Source organism: Motacilla alba, chromosome 10, assembly GCF_015832195.1.
Source record: "Motacilla alba alba isolate MOTALB_02 chromosome 10, Motacilla_alba_V1.0_pri, whole genome shotgun sequence".
In the NCBI taxonomy this organism is placed as follows: Eukaryota; Metazoa; Chordata; class Aves; order Passeriformes; family Motacillidae; genus Motacilla; species Motacilla alba.
The window spans coordinates 4,503,794-4,520,881 of NC_052025.1; the positions used below are offsets into that span (position 1 = coordinate 4,503,794).

A 17,088-nucleotide genomic window follows, 5' to 3' on the forward strand; every position below is an offset into this window, starting at 1 on the left:
GATGTGCAGGGTAATGTTGTAAGAAAATGAGGCTGAAGTTTGTGGCCCTGGGAGTTGGCAGCAGGAGCCGAGACTCTTTCAGGCAGGGTGGTTTGTTGCCATTTGTTAGTTACAGCCTTGAAGCATGCTGGCAGTCTGTGCTGAGGCTGAGTCTCTTGAAGCATCTCCCTTGTTCTCAAGCTTGTTCTCTGTTTTTTCTCCCCAGCTTCTGGGCATGTTGTGTGCCTGTATAGTTCTATGTAGGAGGAGTCGGGATCCTGCCTACGAGCTGCTCATTGCTGGTGGAACCTATGCCTAGAAGAGAATTCCAACATGCAGTTCAATCTTCCCCCACTTCCCTGGAAGGTGAATGGGCCAGGTTTACTTCCATAGCTTTCTTGCCTCCAGCTTAGTCCAAGCACACCTTTCAGACATGAGGGCAGCCGCACTGTGCACTGGTGACGGGCAACAACAGCTTTACACAAACCCATAGAATTACCTGTGACTTTCACTGTTTTAGCCAGCTATTCATGTATCTAAATGTTTTAGTATGCTAGTAAACTTTCTAATTTCAGAACCATTTGCAAGTTAAGTGTAATTTGGGTGATATGAAAGTCAAAGGATGTGTGCCTACTTTGGTAGATTACCTCTGAGCATTAACTGGCTGATTCTTGCATATAGAGAGAGGAAGTCTTAAACCTTCACTACATGGAACTTTTCTGGCCAAAGTTGTACAAAGGAAGCCAGCTGTATTTAATTTGAGAAGAAAAAAATGTTTTAATCTTGCCCCTCACCAGTGTCACTTTTAAAAAAAAGAAAAAAAACCACTTAAGTCCAGTACAATTTATATATAAAGAAATTGTAGGGAAGAAAAAAACTAACCAATTTTAGGATTATGTGACTGCAATTTTGACTTTCAGAGATCCAGTCTTTCAAACATTAGTGGTTTAAAATACAAGCTGGCTTTTCAGGAGTATAATGTATGCACTACTGTTCTATAATGAAATATTTCATTTTTCTATGAAGAGCGTTTTATGTGTTGAGTGAGCTGTTAGACTGTAGACCTTCAATTGGTTTGGAAACAATGTAGCCTTGTAGAGTAGCAAAGTAGTATGTGAAAGTGATCTCAACTGTAAATAATAAACCTGATTAAATAAATCTCTGTATATCCTCCCTATAAACATGTCTTGTTTTCTGTTTAAGATTCCAGTGTATTTGGTCCAATGGAGTCTGGGTGTGCTGGATACACAAACTGTGTGAAAACAACAGTTTTGGGTGGCTTCACTTCAATAGATCTGTATTTATGGTTTGCTGGAAACCTGATTGTATTGTATTTCTTCTTTTTATTTGAAACAATAGCAGCGAAACACAGAACAACAAACTTGGCTGAACTTGATGGAAAGTTAACACTTTGTGCATACAATTAAGGAAGAATCTTTTGCCTCCAAACAGTGGGTAATGAATAGCTTTACTGTAACTGCTGTATGTTAATTATGTTTTAGTGTGTCTTGCATTATTCAGATACTCACTCACTGCCCTACTTTCAGTGTCTTCAGGTTCTTCCTCCTTTGCAGAAGCCAGGAATGCTCAGAATTTTTACCAGTTGCTTATGTAGAAAGCAGACATGCTCAGCTAAACTGACCTCAAGATAATCTCAAGTAACTAAAGAAACATCACTCAAAAAAAAGAAAACTCTAATGTGTACACACTGTTTAGGCCAGAGTGGTTTATTGGGAGATTATTCTCAGTGCTGTTATACTGCTGTAGAAGTGTACCTGTGGAATTCTGTTAACTTCTAAAGGTGGTTTTCAGATGATACTCTCTTGGGACTTAGATTTTCATTCTTAGTACAGCATGTGGCTCACCCAGAGACCTCCTGACCATGGCATCAGATTTCCCAGATGTGGCAGCAAGCCTGCTCACTGCATTTGATTATCTTCATATTGTATTGCAGATTGCAAATATGGAACTAATAAGATTGAGATGACCCTGGCTTGTAAAAATCAGTGTGGAGAGGTTGTAAGACAGACCTGTGTTGCACAAAATAAGGCTAAGGATGCTTAAAAAGGTGGTCAGCTCTTAGCAGCTGCAAGGCAGAAAGAAACTCCACAGTCATGAGGTAAGCCTTCATATGCCCCTTAGAAATGAGGATAGCTTGGGGGAGATAACAATGCTTGTTAATCTTGCTGGAAGACATGGATTTGAAGTACACATGACTTTGACAGACTTGCATGTAAATGAAGGAAGTCTGTTTCCTCTTTAAAAAGCAGACTGTCTGGAATGTGGAAACTACTCAATATTTTACAACGTTTTTATAGTCTGAACAAAGCCCAACTGAACATTTAACTGCTGTGAATTAGTTTTTTCTAGGAACTTTCAAGACACCTTTTTGAATTGCACAGTTTGTAGTAGGTCTTGGATGTGTGAATGAAGTTTCGGTGGTGTTTGGGTTTTCTAAAATACAAAATCCAACTTCACACATCCCCACACTCCCCCCAGAAAGCCAACCAAACACAGACTTGCAAGGGTCTAATACACCATGTTTTGTGTGGTTCACTGAAGCTGGGAACAAGTGATGTAGGTCTGTGCCTTCCCTTACTGAACAAAATGAATAAACTTTGGCTTGCATTAGGCAGAAGTGTTGGTGTGGCTGTAGTTTGGCCTTCCTAATCAATACATTCCTACCTGGCAGTGCATTTTAGGGGACAAGGGCTGATTTAGTTTCATTATAGCTATTTTTTTTTCCTTGATTCCTCTGTCTGGTCTTTTAAGTTCCTGTATGCATTTCTTCTTGGCTGTCTTGTAGCTGAGGAGTCTGAGAGGGCTCAGTGCAGACTGCACAGGAAATTATTCAGACTGAGTGAATCTGTGTGTGCTGCATGGAGCACACAGGCATGGAGCTCTCCTGCAGCACTAAACCTTACCTAATCCAGTGGGGTTTAACGTAGGAAATTAGAATTGCCTTCAGGGGTGTTTTTAATTGGGTTTTGTTGTTCTCACTGCTGTTAAAGTGACTTAAGTACATTGCAGTGCAAGTCCTGTGCTTTACTGCCTTTCAGCACCCTAATTGGAGGGTCTCGTTCAGACTGTGGTCTAGTAAGGCATGATCATCTCTATTTGCCTTATTAAACAGAGGAGAAGTGGTCTAACAAGCTCAATTTAACAAAGTTAGTGAAAAAAGGAGTTTCTGCCTTGATAGCCAAAAGAGGACAGCTCATGAGATTCTTCAGTACTACAGTTTCAGGTGAGATTTGAGGTAAGTACTTGTGATAATAGTATCAGTGATAGCCTTCAGAGTACAGTTAGTGAATCTTGTAACTGACTTAATCTTGGGCCTGAGACAAATCCCTCTGGAATGCACAACAAGTCTGCAAGTGCAGTGGATCTTTGGTGTTCTGTGTCCTGCAGCAGCAGCGTGCCCTGGGGTGACTGCAGTGCTGGGAGAATGCCACCTGAGCCTCTACCCTTCCTCTTGCAGTCTTAGCTCTTCAGTGCCATCCCTACTGACTGGGGCAGCTGTCCTTGATACGCATAATAAGCTTAGTTTTACTTCTTTGGGCCTCTCATAGCTGATCTGTTCCCCTGGAGCTGCATTGAGCAGTTGGAAAGCTCTCTTGGGGGCAGCCTCTTTTAAACCGTGATGTAAGTTTGGGCTGTTGCTAAAAGGCACAGAGCAGACTTCAATCTGTGCCACATCTGTACTGATGTGAGCACAAAGCTCCCTCTGCCAAACTGTTGATGTGATGCAGTGCCCTATAAAGTGGCAACATAACTGGTTGCTGTAGGCCGTGCCTGGCTGTGGGAGGGTAACATGCTGGCAGTCTTGGCCTGTTTCCCACTGTCCTGCAGATCAGTCTCCTATTCCTGGACTGCTTCAGCATGGATCTCTCATGTCTCTTGTGATAACTGGGTTTGCTATTTGTCAGTCTCAGTTTTGGGACTGATCAGGAGAGAGCAAACTCATTGGCAGGTAGCAGAATTAAGTTGCTGCCGGTCTGTTGAAAGTCTGGGTATGATCTGATTTTGATGGGGCAGTCATAATCCACCTGTGCCCTACACAGCAGTAGGTGTAAACCTTGCCCTTCTACTGCCTCATGAAAAGATTATCTGCAAAAAACCTACAAGATAGTCCTGAGGAAGTCCTGTAGCAAGTTATGTTTCCTTCTGTATACCTTAACACAAGGTTTGGTGTTTAAAATAATGCTAAATTGCAGGACGCCTGTTCCTAGGTGGAGGAGGAGGTGCTGGGGAAGCACAGCTGCTCCATGGCCACGTGCTGCACCCTGGACATGTTTAATGTCCTGGCAGCTGCCCAGGGTGGCAGAGGCATTAGATTTGTCCACCCGCTCCTTTATTTCTTCAGTCTGGCAATTGCCTTCACAATATAGGTTTTGTGCTCACGATATGTATTTAGTCCAGGCATATGCCTTTGATTAGTCCTTCCCGTGGCTGCAGTAATCCCTGCTGGATCTGTGCCTGGCAACAGATGTTGCTTCTTTCAGTGTCTGGACTTCAGGACAGGAGTTAAGTTGTTCTGTGTGGGGTATTTACACTGTAGATGAACACAAAACTTATTCAACATTTAAAAGTAGGGCAGAGTATGTAGATTAAGTAATGGATGTGAATTTAAACCTGCACAAGTGAGAGACTATCAGAGCTCCTGTCTGGGGACCTGAGACTTGATAATCCTTCCGGAGCAAGCAAAGAAGCACTTTCTGGTGATATGCACTGAACCACATATCTTCTCTCACCTGCTTCTCTTGTCCCTGAATGCTAAAGCTATGTCAGAGCTTTTGAGTTGGAACTTCTTTCTTTGCCAGAGGGAAGCCCGCAGACTGGGTGTCCTGGGGTAACATGAGCCACAGCAGTGTGGGACCGTGGAGTTGTTCCTGTTGGCGCTCCAGAAAATAGACAGCTTTGCCTGCATTTGGATATGTGGTGCTTCAGCCACCAGCTCTTTTCACCAAATGGGCTCCTGCCCCATTTCAGAGAATAATTTAGGCATTTTCCAGGATAGCTATCCTGTCAGACCTTTGCTAGGTCAGGCTGTGACTGAAGAACTGGAATGCACTTCCCTCATGCAAATAAAACACTTAAGCAAACCACTGGCAGTTGTGGGGTTTGACAGTATTTAGGATGCCTTGCATGCACAAGCAGTCTGCTCCAGAAAACCATTTCTGAAATGGAGTTCTGAGGTTTTTCTCCCAGCTGGACAAAGGAAGCAGCAAGATCTGCTCTTGCCTGAATGAGTCTGCCATTGAATTATATTGAACAAGTCTGCCAGCACATGAGGTGTGTGCAGCGGTTGTGTTCGTACATTCTCAGCTGAGAGTAGGAGAGGGATGAAGCACCTGTGGCAAAGGTGGCATTGAGTCCTGTGCCAACCTTTACCAGGCACCTCACAGGCAACAGGCAGGGCTCGATTCCCAGTACACGCTGTAGAACTAAGCACTCCTTGTACTTCCAGGACTCGGAGAACGCCCCATCCTTGGGAAGCGTGCTTGGTGCAGTAGCCTTGCACTCTGTAAAGTGTTTTTGCCCTTTGAGTGCAATGTCCATTTTGAAAGCTTAAATCCAGCATTTATCCTGATAGTTCCGTTTCCCCCTGAACGGTAATACCTTCAGCATTGAAAAGTGGTGCTCTGAGGATACATTACAGACACTGAGGAAACATAAGTTAAATTTAGAACTTGTGCTGATAAGTGCTGTGGTTATAAAAGCTGGTACAGGGCCCTGCAGAGCAGGGAGGATGCATTTCTCCAGATGCCTTCTCTTCCTCTTTGGTTTTGCATCCTCCCATGGCTGCTGAATTGAGCAGTGACCTAGTGAAACTTTTAGCTGCCACTTAGCGGAACAAAGTCACTGTCGCTCCAGTCTCCCTTCCTCAGCCAGGGCTGAGACACAAGAAGGGCTGTAGAGCCTTTCTCTAAAGACAAAGCACTTCTCACGTCTATCAGTGCATTGAAAGCTTTCCCATTCACACTTAGGTTAGCATTCTTATCCTGGCAAGGTTAAAGTTCACCACTTTCCCAAGAAGTTCCTCCATGGACTCTTCTCGGCTTAAAAATTCAGAACAATCCTTCTTTAGATGCAGCTGTTGAGCATTTGTGTCCTTGCAGAGTGGAAGGGAATGCCCTGAACTCCCCCACAGGCTCCCTGTACTGAGTGTGAGTGTTATCTCATGCAGCACCCCCTTCCTCAGAGCCAGCCAGTCCTGTTACAAAACGAGCACTGTGTACACAATAAAATTTGTCCTTTTGTACGAGATTTTCCATTGCAAATATTGATCCGACCACCACCCAATGCTCACTTGTTTAGGCTGGGTCTGAGATTGAGCAATTACCAAAATGCTCAGTGTGCCAGGAGGATTTTCAGCTCGGTGTCAGAGTGGATTACAAGCTCCCCACGATGACTGGGGAAGTTGAGGGGTGAGGTGCGACTTCTCCAGTCATACCTTTGCTTCACGAAGCCATGGATTCATTCAAGGGTTTAGCCTGGGCTACTTGAACAATCTTCTAAGTGCGTAATCTGACACGCAGGAAATTTCATTCCAGTTCAGGCTGGAATGTCTTGGGCTGTCCTGTACGTCCATTTACCCTGAGGCAGAGGCTGCATTTCAATCAAAGAATTTCAAAGCACCACTTTTGCAGCTGTAGCTCATTGAGCATTGCACCCATTAACACACTGGTTACTTCTCTTTATGTTTGCCTTGATTTGGTGTTTGGTTGCATTCTGGTAAAGGCAGCAAAGCTGGGATACCTTTGCTGGTTTGAGCTTCCAGATCTTGTTAACAATGGCTCTTTTAGATCTGGTAAGTAAAATTTCTCCTGCTTTCAAACATCCTCTTAGGGTATCTGTTCCCACTCCACCTCTGCCCCCTAGCTAGTTTTCTACCCTCAGTCCTCAGGATGATGTGTGGAATCCCTGTTATAAACTCGAACCTCTGCTCCAAGTTGAGTTCTGTTTTCCTGGTGGTTTTGGATGATACTGTCTTTCTCCTTAGAAATTTCAGGGATGTCAACTCTGATTTCTGCCGATTTTGCAGGGGGTACACGGTGATTTCTCTTACAGTTTTCTATCTAAAAGCGAGATTTAGTCTGTGCTTTCAGTCAGAATAGAACAACTCAGTAAATTTGCCTTTTGGGCCAGTGTGTGGGACAGAATTGCTGCAGCCACATGTCACCCAGCAGTGATAGGCTGCAAATGTGCTCTTAATGGTGCCCCTGCAGCTTTGTCCCAGATCAGGTGTCAGCCTACCATCAGCTGCTGGAAGGACAAGTTGAGCACTGTACCACGTGGAACTGGCTAATTTGATGGAAATATGATTATCCAGCTATTCCAGAAACAGATAAGATTTGCACTGTGCGGGATCCAGGAGTGCACAAATCTGGAGATAACTGCGGCTCTGAGCAAAATGTGAGCTGGCTGCTGAATTTAGGTGATTGCTAACAAACAATAGATAATGGCTAACAGTTTGAGTAGTTCTTTGCCCTCTCAAGTGAATGCAGCATTGGCGTTTTGTTAATAACATAATCACAGGCAGGACACTAATTACTCTTCCAGAATCTCATTCTCCACACAAGCATTCTTCCCCTACAAAACCCAGCCCATCAGCCCTTGTAGTCCCTTAGCAGCCATTTATTTTCCAGAAGGCGGGTAAGACTCAGCATCACAACTTTGTCTCCTGTCTTGCTCACTAGCTCTGAGTGTAGTTCCTGTGTAAGGACATGGGAAGTACTGGTATTTGTGTGGCTGGTGACTGCTCTTGTGTCCAATGCCCCAGCCCTGCAAGCTGGAGAACAAGAAAGCCAGGAGAAAGAGATGGTGCTGAGCAGTCTAGGCTGCTGTTCAGGCCTCTACAGTTTGTCCTGTCCCATGCAGAGTTGTTGCCACTCCACACTGGAGGTGAACAGTGACTTTTCATACCGTGTTTGGATAGCACTGATGTAGAGTCCCCTGCAAGCTAAGCCACAGCACAGTGATACTGCCAGGAGCTTCTGTGGTACCACAGAGTGTGTGAGTTACCCACCAGTGCTGAGCTGGGTGTTCCTCAATGCCCACCCAGGCTCCTGTCAGACACCCACCACCTGGTGCTTGGCTGAAACGTGCCTCCTCTTGGATCCATGTGCTTCCACTTCAACTGCATTCAGTAATCAGTGAAGGATGAGCTGCAACTGGGAGAAAATTAGCTCTGGAGATGAGACTTAGACCATGAGTTCAGCTCTTGAGACAGGAAGGAAGCCAAGGTAAGAGTTTCCACTGTTTATGCCCATGAACTGTTACCACTCTGGCTGATGTGTGCTGGGCTTGTTCGCACTACAGAGCTCAAGCCAGGGCTCCTGGGGGAGGTGGCAAACACTTCAAACCTTGATCAGTCACTGTGCTCCTGCTGTTGCTACATGCCCAGCTGGGAAGAGGTTGATTTCTTCCTCTTAGCTGCCTGGTTGTTGGAAATGCTGGAAGCTGGATGGCTCTACGGATCACTGAGCTTGGCAGGAGGCCTGGCTGTGTTGGCTGTCCAAGAGCTGGGTCTGTTGGATCTCTGTTTCTAGTCTGATACTACTTTGTTGTTATTACCGGCTTGTGGGTTCTTAATATGCAGAAATCTGTTCTGTGCAGAGATGGACCTCGCCCTACACTTGCAGACATTTCCTAATTATGTGTGGTTGTCATCAGTTAAATGTTATTTCATACAGGTTTTCCTGTTCTTCTCCTTAATTGGTAGTAAATGGTAAAAGAAAACAATGAACATGTTTTGACTTTAGTATAAGAATGCCACTGGAAAGGGCCCATTTCAGCTTCCCACCTTAGCTGAAAATTGAATGATAACTTGATTGTGTCAGTTTTATTGCCCAAATGTTACCAAACTGGAGAGGAAATGTTAATAAGGACAATATTATTAAGGCAGTAACCTACAACTGACCTTCCTGCTTTTCCTACTGATGGGGGTGGGTAGATGGATGACACCTAAAATGTGGGTGTTCTCAGAGGGTGTGGGTATTTCTTGATATCTCTGTTCTATTTGTGACAAGTGCTGCCTTGCAGATAGGGAAAACTGAAGCATTTGGCTGATAAGTAGTTCCAAGCCATATCTAGACAATGTGAAGCAGAGGGTTCATGAGAAAACATTGCTGCTGCTTTTTCATTTCCTGAACAGTCTGCAGTTAGCATGTGGAACCCAAATGCTGTGACACTGGGGAGATTTTGAAATACATATAGCCTCTTGCCATTCAACAGTGCTTACTCGACAGAAGAAGAGATTGGTAGAAAGGAAATTGGTATCCTGACTTTAACAGCAAAAATATGGAATGATTTGATGGGAGAGAAACAGCAGCCACCATTCCACCAGCTGTCTCTTGGTGATGTAGAACATGTGGTCGGTCCATGGAAGCAAAAATGATCTGCAGTTGGGTCTCAGGGCAATCAAGATTAGGCCCTGCAGTGCCTTGTGTGAAGTTGGGCCCTCAGGGAAGTGAGGAGTCCTGCAAAATCTGTGTGTTCCACATCAGTAGAGATGGTGCACCTCAGTGGCTTTGGGGTGTTTTTGGGGTTAATTAAGATAATCTGCAAAATATCCGTCTAAATTTATTTACTTATTTATTTATTGGTTCATTACAGTCTTCTTTGTGGAAGATTGAGTGTTCAAGAAGTGAAAACATTAAATCTCCTGTGCTTTTGGTTTCCTCTCCTGCTGTAGCTAGAAAGAGATGCTGTGGTTGTTGGGCAGCCTCCACTTGTGCAGTCCTGGCCAAGTTGGAGCCATTGTGCACTTTTGTGTCACTTGAGGTGTGTCACAGAAGCCTCTCCTTCCCTTTCCAGCCTGGGCAGCACTGCTGCTCTCACTCTGCTGCCTTCAGTGCCATCCCAGCCCCCGAGCCTGTGCTGGTGCCAGGGACTCAGGGCCCTCCAGGCCTGGTGTGGATGTGCTGGGGGGAACTGGGCAGTGTGGGAAGGACAAGGGCCTGTGCAAAAGGCTGCAGGCAGCCAAAGGGAAAGGGCCTGCAACTTCTGTTCCATCTTTGAAGGCAGAATTCCAGTAAAATACTGCAAGTGCCTCTGACCTTCACTGTGGTTCATTTAAGGAAAGATTGCATTGACCATTACACCTTTTGCTTTTGTCCTGATTTCTCTTGTCTTTTTTGTGTGTCTGAGCTACAGTCCCTCTCTCCTCCATGCCTTTCAGGTAGCAAAAAGATTAATTTTCATTGTCTTGATTCAGTGTTAAGGCCTGAAACCTTGGCAAATGGTCATTCTGCCCCCAGAAATAATTTGCTCTGATTCAAATTAAATCACCAGGTTTAAAGTTTTTTAAACTATCTTGAAATACTGAAAAGGGAAGAATGGCAGAAACTATCCATCAATCCCTTGTACAGTACAGTAACAGTTGGAAACATTCTTAAGTATTAAACTAGAAAGACTGATAAGAGCTGAAATCTGTGAAATACAGTGAACCTACGCAGTGCAACACCTCTGAAGAGGTTTTGTTGCAGAATGAGCACATGAGAGGTGGCTGGAAAGAGCCCAGGATGTCCCTGTGGCAGCAATCACAGAGGTGCAGAGGCTGCAGGCAGCAGGCAGAGCCAGAGCAGCCTGGGCAGGAGAGGCTGAGCGTGGAAGGGAGGCTGCCCTGCTGACATTGCAGGGGGAGGGAATTGGCAATTCTCTGGGGCTCAGAGGAGAGGAATCAGGGCAGTGCAGCACTGCTGGAGGCTTGGCTTAGCTGCTGTTTGTGTTGTTGGACTTTTCAACTTCATAATCCCGGAGAGGCGTTAGGGAAACCTTCCAGCCAAGGCAAAAGCAAGCCTTGGGTCCATCATCTGTCCCAGAATCCAGAGCAAAGCAGAGCCCGTGGCTAGCATGGATTCCATTGTGTTAGGAGATGGTTGTGATGGGGAGTGCCTCAAGTTTTCCTATGAGGGATGTGTCCTGGTCCTTCAGGTGGTCCTCTCTGGGTGCATTCACTGTTTTTTGTATTTTCATCCATGACTGATAAACCATCCTCTGTCAAAAATGCCAGCATGGCCTGTGCATGGAGAGAAAGAGATACTGGCAGAGAACGTGACTGTCATGACCATAACGGTGGCTCCCAGGCTGGCTGGGGACAGTCCTCCATCCTGCAGAAACTGCACTTGCTTCTGTGATCTTTCCCTTTGCACAGCTGAGATCTGGGCCGGGATTTTCCTCCCAGGATCACCAAGCTTTGAAACACTGCTGGCAGCACAGTGTGCCGAGGGTAGGACTGTGCCAAACATGCAAGTCCTAATCTCTGAGGAGTTTTTTCAGATAGTGTAGGCTGGGAGAATAATGGGATGAAGCCAGGAGCAAGGGAGAGAAAAGCATGGTCAGTTGGTTCTTTTCTGACTGGTGGTTGTAGAAAACATTATTATTGGGATGCTCTTGGTCAGCTGAAGCAGACCTTGTGTGCTGATTGTTTTCAGTAATAGAATATTTGTAAAGTCTGAGGACTGGGGCTTCTTTTCATCAGAGCTTTTCAAGGTAAGAGCCTGGCACGAAGCCTCGCTGCCCGTTCCTTTCTGCTGTCCACCAGCCGTCGTCGTTCTCTGCGATGACAACCACAATGTCCCCTTCACTGATGTCCAGCTCATCCACGTTCTGGAAGGAGACAGGGAAAGAAATGGGGATAGCCTGACAGCACAGGAGGGCCCAAGAAGTATCTGGTGGGGTTTTTTAATCCTGCTCTTCATCAACAGTCTGCCAGTGTCCTTCTGGTTCTGAAATACCAGACAGTGGGGATTAAGCCTTTTGGCTATTTCTTTAGGATGCTCAGATTTCCCAAGCCTCCAGGGCGCCTCCTCCTGCACAACCTGATGGTTTTATCACTGGGGAAGTCCAGAAAGGGTTAAACACCACTCTCCTAAAGCAGCTCACCATGACCTGCATAGTCTGCAGGTGTTGCTAAATAGAGCACAGCTTAATTCCTAAGGGGGATAACAGTGCCTCTGCTAATCCATGCCTGAAATAGGTCTCTCAGTTCTTTTAGCAGGGGACAGCAGTGACCAGTGAGGGACTGTGATTCTTGGACAGCGGTGACTTTCATCCACAGACAAATGCAGTAGTTGCAAAAAAGCTCTCCCTGAGCTCCCAGGCAGCCATCAGTGTTCAGTGGTGCTGTCCTATTTTCCATAGGAAACCACTTTGCTGCCCACAGTGTAGTAAATAGAAAACAGCGTAAGGGAGCCTTCCAGAGGTGTTTGAGGTGTCAGCTAAAGCTGAATTTAATGCACCTGAGTAGGTAAGAATGGACTCAAAAAATGAGAGGCCTCAATGTAGAATATACTAAAGGTAGTAACAGGCTCTTTTCTCAGCAGGGAATATCCCTGTGTGGCACAGTTTTAAGGGACTCCTGGAGAAATGAGCTGATCCAGTAGTCTCCTTAGGGGAGCTGCCATTAACAGTGAGGTGCTTTCAACTGTACTTGCATGAAATTTCATGTAAATAATAAAAGAAAGTTTAAAATGAAGCAAAAAAACCCAAACAACCCAACATCGAATAAAAGGTGTTAGAATACTGCTGAACCTAAGGGAAAGTGCTCCTTTTGAGCTTTTTCTCTGTTTTCATAATTTAGCTGGCATTTATCTATTTTGTCACATTTCTTCAACATTGGCTGTTGGAGGCAGGTCCCTTGGTGTGAGGCTCTCTCTGCACTGAGACATAAAACCTCCTGGATGCTGTTCCTTGTGTGGATCTAAAGCTAATAAAAGGAACATTTAAACTGACATGTAAAGCAAGTGGGGTTGGAGTCCAGGTTCTGGAGTCCATCTGAATTAGCAAATATTTATAACCAGTCCATTCACAACCTTTTACTAATAGTATTCTGCCTAGTTAGGACTGCAGTCAGGGAGAGTTCAATATCCCAGTTCAGGATCTAGGCTGTTCTCTTTAAGTTGGCAGATGAACCACATCCACTGTGATTCTGCAGCTTGCAACATGGAAGTAGAGGGAAAGAATGTCCTTTATGGGATTCTGCCCTCTCCAGCATGGACAACCAGTGTGTTAAACTGGAGCAGGACAGATCCTGTCCCTGGCTGTAAGTTGACATTAACATCTCCTTCACAGAATTTATACTTTCAGGATGTTTTCAATCAGCATCACTTATTTTAAATGTGACTCTCTGAAGTGTTTATTTTGAAGCCTTTTTTTACCTGGGCTGTGTAGTCATAAAGCACTCTGTAGTCCTGTGATGACGTGATCTCAGCTTTTTCATTCACAAAAATGGATGCATAGACTCCTTCTGTTCTCTCTGCAAGAGGGGAGGAAAATAAGGAAGAAATAGCCAGCACAGAAACAAAGAGTTCAGTTGCTTATGAAAGCGTGGGATCATATGCAAGAGTTCACAAATACAAGGGTTTCTGTTCTCTCTCTGTCTGGAGATGCACACATATAGAAAAGCTGCTGTGAACTGTAGGTAAATCTTGTACAAAAACTGTCCCCCATTGATGGGATGACAATACACCCATTGAACTTTGTGGGAGGTCAGAAACTAGCTTCAGCCTCAGGTTGGGAAAAAGGTTCCCCCTGGTAAAACACAATTCAAGTCATCCAGGGAAACACTGATTAAAATGGTTTGACAAGTTGCTACTGGGGGTATGAAATTCTAGCAGTTCCCTGGCTCACACAGGACTTTGCTTTTCCCCTTGAGAAAAATGGAAACTACTATGCCAATGGATGACCCGACATTTTGCAGCGGTTTATACAGCTCTCACGTAGCTACTTGTCATGGACATCACTTATTTGGCAGATGTTTTGTTTTAATACAGCTTGTTGTAATTGGGGAAACTTCTCATTTCTTCCCAGCATCTGTCTGGGGGCTTCCCCTGCTCAGCACCAAATGCAGCAAGGAGAGTCTGGGCTGTGTTTCTGGGTGTCCAAGCAGGCAGGGCTGACAGAGGCAGTTGATTTTAAAGGTGTTTGAAAACAACTTTTCTTTTGGTAAGAACTACAGTTAAAATGCTTTTGTTTACTATCAAGTCAATAAAAATGTCATAAACTGTTACCTTTTACATAGTCAAAATACTGTGTTTTAAATAGCATATGATAAATTCCTAGTTATAAGGATTACAAGACAACGATGTAACTGTGAGGTGAGATGGATATTTGTATTAACACACCACGTGCTTGGTGTGTTAAAAATGTTATGTATTCTGTGGGGTTTTTTAGTGATAGTTATGGTACACAAGGAGAAAAGTAATATCTGTGTCAGACTGCTGCTCTGAATGTACAGGCCCCCCTGCCTAGATGGAGGTTTTGAAGACTCTATGGATTATTTGGCACTTTGAACTGGGAAATTTGTTATTACACATCCAAGCAAAATGTATTTCCAGACCACTCTTGCCTGCCAGCATGTCAGTGTCTGCTGTACACCTCTGCTCCATGTCAAAGCCTGGTTTAGCAACGTGATCTAAAACAAACACATCTGGTAAACTGATTTCCTGCAGAGCATACCCAGAGGAGGGGCTGAAGGAGTGGCAGTTTCTGTGTTGTTTTTGCTGCTCCCATGCAGTAGTCCAGAGAATCTGCAGAACCAAGAGAAGCCAAAACCAAAATGAGTGAACAGGCCTGGGTATGAGCATTCCTTCATCTCAGCTCTGACTCAGCCTTCCCTCCATCTGCTTCACAGAGTAGATGTCATCTCTTCCCATGGCCTTCTATTTTCTTTTATGCTATAGATATATTTATCTTCCTTTAAAAGTGTGGTTTTAAAAATGCAGCAGACTATTGAACCATCAGCCTTCACTAAATTGTGCGTGAAATGCAGCAGATAATATCTTTTTTGTAGAGCCAGAGGCTCATGGTGTGAAACTCCAATTATTCCACAATGTTAAAATGATGAAAATTGCCAGTTGCTTATAAGAGATTAACATCTCTTTGTGTTTAAGGAAAACCCTCATACAATTTAAAATACAGAGCTTGTGTAACAAGCCTTTCTAAAAGTTGTGAGCTTAAGTGAATTTTTATTTTAATCTATCCCTAGTTATTTCCTATATCACAGCTGGGTACTGAAGACTAAGTAAAGTGAGAAAATGGGTTAGGATTCTCAAGCAGAGATAGAAATAGCATTGCCTGCTTAAGGCATATTTAAAGGGTCTGATTTTTCAGCTAGTGAACATTCAATTTTTCTGGAAAATGGATATCCTCTCTCAAGAGTTCCTGAAAGACTCAGGCTGAGTCTCTCCAGGCTCCTTGCCCATGCTGCTCACAGTTGTGTTCTGAATGGCAGTACAATTGTCTTATGTAACTGCACAGGATGCAGCACTGAATTCATTATTAGAGAAGATCCAGTTTCCGACTGAAAAACAAAGCATTGTGTATAACCCTGAGCAGCTCCCTGGCAAGCCCGGACCACATTCCAAACGGGAGATCACTGCCTGCTTCCTGTCTCTGCCATGTCACAGGGCTTGTTAAATTTTAAATCTCTACTGCTTTAACTGTGATGCCCTCCCCACAGTGAATTCGCCATTTTAGTATAAAATATTTAAACCAATAGAGGCACCATGCTCTTCTGCTGTTATAACTGCATCTGTGTTCTAACATTTAGCAGCAGAAATGGATCAGAATTGCCTCCCTGATCATCACATTCCACCCTGTGTTTCCCCCCTTGGATCCAGACAGAGAGAGCAGCTCTTTGTTCTGTTCAGCCGAGTGGTGCTGTAAGCATGGAGGAATGGCCCCAAAGGACGGCCCTTCCAGCCTCTGCTCCCAGCCACATTCACCTTCACCCTCCGTGGAACAAACTGCTTTTTTTGCTACGTGTCCTGACTCAGTGGAAAAGAGGAAATGAGCAGCCGCTCCCCACTGCTTGGCCAAGTAATCGTGTGATGAACTCATCCCCTGTCCCTCTTCCCCTTGGGGCACGGCAAAATTACTCTCGCTCCGTTTTAATACCTTCACTTCTTCTGTCAAGTCACACTTACTGATACCTGGTGCCTCTTGCTACACTGGAGGAAGTAATGGCTTCCCACGAGGTGTTTTGTGCCCGGGCATGGCTGTAGCTGCGGGAAGTGGCCTTTGGCACTCACCTCTTGATCATGCCACAGGACTGGGTGGGGCTGTTGCTGCGCCTGCCAGGCTCTCTGCTGTAGTAGCTCTCGTAGCCTATGGCATCTGCACAGGGCAAGAAAAACCAGACGTTCAAAGAGGAAATGCTGTGACAAAACCCTGTTTGCTCCCTGCCACAACGTGACCTGGGGCTGCTGGAGCAAACTGCAGGGCAGCACCTGTCTGCCCTCACCTGGAATGAGGATGGAGCAGCTCAGGGGACCCTGGGGGCTTGACAGAAGCCATTCCAGTGTCTGCCATGGCCCTGGTGGCAGGGCACCCTCGGCCTGAGGCCCATTGCAAGAGCTGTGACTGCCCTAATGAGGAAGGCAGTCTCCTCCATGGCTGTTTCTTCTGTGGCCTCAAAGCTCAGGATTTAAGGGTCAGAGTATGGTCACTGAGTGCCCTAAACCGTGTTCATGACAGAATTTGCTGCAGTGCATTTTGTTTCTTCTTTCCTTAGTGCATCCAGTCAGGAATTTTTGCCAGAGCTGGGGAGATTTCTGAGTGTTATTGCCTGCAGCAATAATAAGCAATTTCCTGGTGTTTGCTTGTGTTTCCCCACCTTTCATACCTCCCCCATCTGCCTCCTGAGAGCTTATTTGCTGTTTACCCGGAGATATTTGGGTTTTGTTCTCTCAGACACATTTAGGTTGCAGTTCCTTCGCTCTCCCCTATGGTGTCGTTAAGAATGAAATTCAGACCATTTCCAAGCGTAACTTTACAGATGAAATAGTTACAGATGGATTTATTTGTCAGCTCAGAGCTCCCAGTGCAGGTCTTACAGCTGGTGACCACACAGCCTTTCTGCCTGCTCCTGTGAGAGCCAAGCAAACATGAGTGAAGCCTGTGATAGGGTTTTATCTCAGCCTTGATAGCAGCAAGTTAAGAAAGACATTAGACTTGGGCTAAAGGTCATGTTGACATTCTCACACTGCGTCAGCCAAGATACTAAGCAGAGCAGGCACACAGAGCTAGAGACTGTGAAGAATCCCTACAAATAAGACTCAGTAATTAGGGAGTTTTCTGACCAACTTAAGGGTCTCCTGTTGC

At 45.0% G+C, this 17,088-nt stretch overlaps 2 protein-coding genes across 2 annotated transcripts in view; one reads left to right on the plus strand and one right to left on the minus strand.

The window, feature by feature from the left end:
- Positions 1-1,160, plus strand: part of TSPAN3 (tetraspanin 3) — a 21,946-nt gene extending 20,786 nt beyond the window's left edge. The window contains exon 7 of the mRNA XM_038146643.1: positions 206-1,160. Coding sequence (XP_038002571.1) covers positions 206-298 — 93 coding nt within the window. The 3' untranslated portion in view covers positions 299-1,160. The remainder of the gene's footprint in view (positions 1-205) is intronic.
- Positions 1,039-17,088, minus strand: part of PSTPIP1 (proline-serine-threonine phosphatase interacting protein 1) — a 58,071-nt gene continuing 42,021 nt past the window's right edge. Inside the window, exons 12-15 of the mRNA XM_038146639.1 lie at positions 16,017-16,101; positions 14,443-14,513; positions 13,143-13,240; positions 1,039-11,592 (exon numbers count right to left, since the gene is read on the minus strand). Of these exons, the coding sequence (XP_038002567.1) occupies positions 11,461-11,592; positions 13,143-13,240; positions 14,443-14,513; positions 16,017-16,101 (386 nt within the window). The 3' untranslated portion in view covers positions 1,039-11,460. The remainder of the gene's footprint in view (positions 11,593-13,142; positions 13,241-14,442; positions 14,514-16,016; positions 16,102-17,088) is intronic.